The sequence below is a fragment of the Dama dama genome, chromosome 17 (genome assembly GCF_033118175.1).
Source record: "Dama dama isolate Ldn47 chromosome 17, ASM3311817v1, whole genome shotgun sequence".
NCBI classification, from domain to species: Eukaryota; Metazoa; Chordata; class Mammalia; order Artiodactyla; family Cervidae; genus Dama; species Dama dama.
The window spans coordinates 42,769,781-42,774,117 of record NC_083697.1 but is presented as its reverse complement, the minus strand read 5'-3'; the positions used below and the strand labels follow the sequence as shown (position 1 = coordinate 42,774,117).

Genomic DNA, 4,337 nt, shown 5'->3' with positions numbered 1-4,337 from the left:
AGATGAATGTATGAGAAAAAGTGGTAGAGAACTGGAAGCTGACTGAGTCATGAAGAAGAATGAAGTAATGTCCACCTCAGCAACAGGAATCAACCCATATTTGAAAATACTAAATGTTAGTATTCAGTGGCACAATGGAAAACTCAGAAAAATGAATTACATTAAAAGAGGAATGAACTTATTTCTGTTAATTTATGCTTAACAAAGGGAAAAGTTGGAGATGGGAATAATCTACACACAAAACACATATAAATACACTATCAATTAAATGTAATTTAGAAGAAAAGGAAGGCTGGTGACAAAGCTTTAATAACCTGCATTAAAATAAAAGCTCCAAAAACTTGGCATGTGTAGATATACCAGTGAATTGCCTGTCTGTAAACATAAAACAAAAAACAGACTGTAAATCAATGACATTACTATGAAAATTTAAAATAAAATAGAGGGAAAAAACAAAACCCTGCACACTCTGCTGCTAAGTTACTTCAGTTGTGTCTGACTCTGTGCGACCCCATGGACGGCAGCGCACCAGGCTCGCCCGTGCCTGGGATTCTCCAGGCAGGAACACTGGAGCGGGCTGCCGTTTCCTTCTCCAATGCACGCTCTGCTGCTCTCTAAACTCCTTTAGCCCAGATAGTGCCACGTCCCTGCATCCTGAGCAGGCTGAGCAGTTTGGGAAACCCAGCTGCTCGCCTCCTCCCCAGGTGATGGAGGTCCTGAATGCAGCGTCCTTGTTTCAAGGGCCTCCCCTAGGCCGGACCACATCCTCCAGGGAGCTTCCACGCAGGCCTTCAGCCTCGTTTTCGCTGGGAGGGCTGAGAAGGAAGCTCTAGGAAGACAGAAGCCCTCAGGCGTTTCTCTGGCCCAGGACATTCCCAATGACAACCCCGGAAGCCCAGATCCACTGGGGCTCCGTGTTCCCCAGCAAGGAGAGTTAGACGTGGGAAGTGCTGCCGCCTTGCGGACGCTTTGTGTAACTACAACAGTCACACTGCTTCTGGGCACTGCAAGGCCTGAAGGGCTGAGAAGGACCCTGGGCCCACAAGAAACAATCGGGAGGAAGAGCAGGAGGGGGGAAAATGAAAATCAGGACGACTTTCCAGAGGCCGATCTCAGCAGGTAAGTATGACTCACACCAAGTAAACGAAAAAAAAAAAAAAAAAACATTTAAAATCGCCCAGGAAACGAATGTCCACATAGGTAAAGATTGAGGAGAAGTGATTGAATCTTGCACCAGGGTATCATTACCCACCGGATCAGAGTGCTTATCATGTAAACATCCAGGAACAATAAATGCTGGGGGAGGTGGGAAGCCTCTGAATCTGTTGGGGAAAATGAAAAGTGTTCAGAGTCACATGCAGAACACTCCAGAGCGTCCTTAAGATATGGAAATCAAGTTATCAGATGACCAGGCAATTCTGTGCCTGGATGTATAGGTGGAGAAAGCCTTCTTCCCAAAGGTCCCAGGCACTGCAAGTTCACCTTAGCACACACCCTTTCAAAGAGCCAAAAGTAGGAACAAGGCAATGGAAAAAGAAAGCATGAACAAAACGTGATGCAGAGGAATGTGGAATATGACTAAGCCATAGAGAAGAATGCAATAATATGTACCTCAGCAACATGAATGGGCCTGTGTATGACTATACTGAATAAAACACATTACACAGAGAAAGGCAAAGGTGAATGTTATTGTGTAGTAGTGAAATGGACAGCTCAACGAAAGGAATTCATTAAAGGGAGAGATACATGGAGAAGTTTAAACAAACTCACCAAAGGGAAAAAGTGCAGAAAAGAAAAAAAAAAAAACTATGGATTTAGAAGGTGGGAGTAACCTAAACATGCCCATAGCTATTAAAATCAGTCACCAACAGAATGCTAGCCCAAACGCTCTAATAACCTGTATTGGAACAGTGGTTCCCAGAACTTGACATTTGTAGATGTATTGATGAATCCCCTGTCTGTACCCTGTACTGTAAAACAAACACCACACTGTAAATCAACGATATTCCTATAAAATTCAAAATGCAATAAAGAAAAAGAGCTGCACTTCCCACTCCTCTCTAGACTCCTTCAGCCCCATTGGAGTCCAGTTCCTGCAGCTGGGCCAGGCTTGGATCCCAAGGCTGGCAAGTATGGTGGGATTTCAGGAGGAGTGGAGGATGTTCTAGCATCTGAGCCCTCTTTTGGGCCTATATTTCTTGCTCCCCTCTGGGTAGGAACACATTTTCCTGATGCAGATGGGCCAGCCAGGAGCCAACCCAATCTTAATGGACCCATGTCATGGTGGTCCCCGTGGATGCAAAAACTTAGAAAACCCAGCTGCTGTCCAGGTCTGCAGGTGATGCCCATCCTTTACTGCAACTCCTTGTTTCCAAGGCCTACCCTAGGAAGGACGACACTAAAAAATCAAGATATCAGAGGATCAGGCAATCCCCTGCCTGGGTATATAAGCAGAGCCAATCTTAATCCCAAAGAGGCAGGCACTGTGAACTTCATTACACACTCACTCTTCAAGAACACAAGTCAAGCAAGTGGGGAATGTATCCAGGGAGAGATGAAACTAGGACAAAAAGTTGCGCAGACAGAAAATGCAATATGACAGAACCATGATGAAGAATGAATAAACATCCACCTCAGCAACAGGAATGGACACATATAAAAAATACTAAATAAAATTAATTAGATATAGGAACACAAACATTGCATGGTAATTATTAGTGATGGAATGGAAAACTCAGACAAATGAACTACATTAGAAAAGAGAAACTGGCTTATTTATCTGATGCTAAACAAAGGGAAAAGGAGGGAAAAAAACTAGAAATTTGAAGGCATGAATAATCTACACACACTAATACATGTATAAAAGACAACATCAACTAAATGTAATTGAGAGTAAAAGGAAAGCTGGTCATAATGCTTTAATAACCTGAATTAGAATGAAAGCTCCAAAAATATGGAACCTGTAGATGTATCAATGAATTGCCTGTCTCTACACAAGATCATGGTATCTGGTCCCATCACTATGGCAAATAGATGAGGAAACACTGGAAAGAGTGACAGACTTTATTTTGGGGGGCTCCAAAATCACTGCAGATGGTGACTGCAGCCATGAAATTAAAAGACACTTGCTCCTTGGAAGAAAAGCTATGACAACCTAGCAGCATATTAAAAAGCAGAGACAGGCCAGACCGGAACCGCAGAGCGCTAACCAGATTCTCTTCGTTGGGGTGGAGACCCGGGCGCCTCCAAGATGCCGGCTTACCACTCTTCCCTCATGGACCCTGACACCAAACTCATTGGAAACATGGCACTATTGCCTATCAGAAGTCAGTTCAAAGGACCTGCCCCTAGAGAGACAAAAGATACAGATATTGTGGATGAAGCTATCTACTACTTTAAGGCCAATGTCTTCTTCAAAAACTATGAAATTAAGAATGAAGCTGATAGGACCTTGATATACATAACTCTCTACATTTCTGAGTGTCTAAAGAAACTCCAAAAGTGCAATTCTAAAAGCCAAGGCGAGAAAGAAATGTATACACTGGGAATCACTAATTTTCCCATTCCTGGAGAGCCTGGTTTTCCACTTAATGCCATTTATGCCAAACCTGTAAACAAACAGGAAGATGAAGTGATGAGGGCCAACTTACAACAGTTGAGGCAAGAGACTGGACTGAGACTTTGTGAGAAAGTTTTTGACCCTCAAAATGATAAACCCAGCAAGTGGTGGACTTGCTTTGTGAAGAGACAGTTCATGAACAAGAGTCTTTCAGGACCTGGACAATAAAGCCAACCTCGGGTGGACCCTGGCTCCACAGCTGTGGGCAGCATTCACAGCAAGATGTACACAGTTCTTTGCCTTTATTTCATAAAGTTTTATACAGAGGAGAGAAGAACGTGTGTCTTTACTTGAAGAGCTCTTTATCAAGAATTTGGGGTGGGATGGGTGGGGAAGAATGAGTTGTTGCCTGGTGATTTGAAATGTCTGCAGTATTAAGCTGGTGCTTAATAAATAATAATAAAGAAATTTCTAACATTTCATGTAAAAAAATAAATAAAAATAAATAAATAAAAAGCAGAGACATTACTTTGCTGACAAAGGTTCATCTAGTGAAAGCTATGGTTTTTCTAGTAGTCATGTATAGACGTGAGAGTTGGACTATAAAGAAAGCTGAGCCTGAAGAATTGATGCTTTAGAACTGTGGTGTTGGAGAAGGCTCTTGAGAGTCCCTTGGACAGCAAGGAGATCCAACCAGTCCATCCTAAAGGAAATCGGTCCTGAATATTAATTGGAAGGACTGATGCTGAAGCTGCAACTCCAATACTTTGGCCACCTG

General features: G+C 42.8%; 1 protein-coding gene across 1 annotated transcript; it reads left to right on the top strand.

Annotated features, from left to right (window-relative positions):
• The first annotated feature begins 3,188 nt into the window (after positions 1 to 3,188).
• On the top strand, positions 3,189 to 3,889 carry LOC133071913 (actin-related protein 2/3 complex subunit 3-like). The gene has a single exon (XM_061164770.1). The coding sequence runs from the start codon at positions 3,251 to 3,253 to the stop codon at positions 3,785 to 3,787; it is 537 nt and encodes a 178-aa protein (XP_061020753.1). The 5' UTR covers positions 3,189 to 3,250; the 3' UTR covers positions 3,788 to 3,889.
• The last annotated feature ends 448 nt before the right edge of the window (positions 3,890 to 4,337 follow it).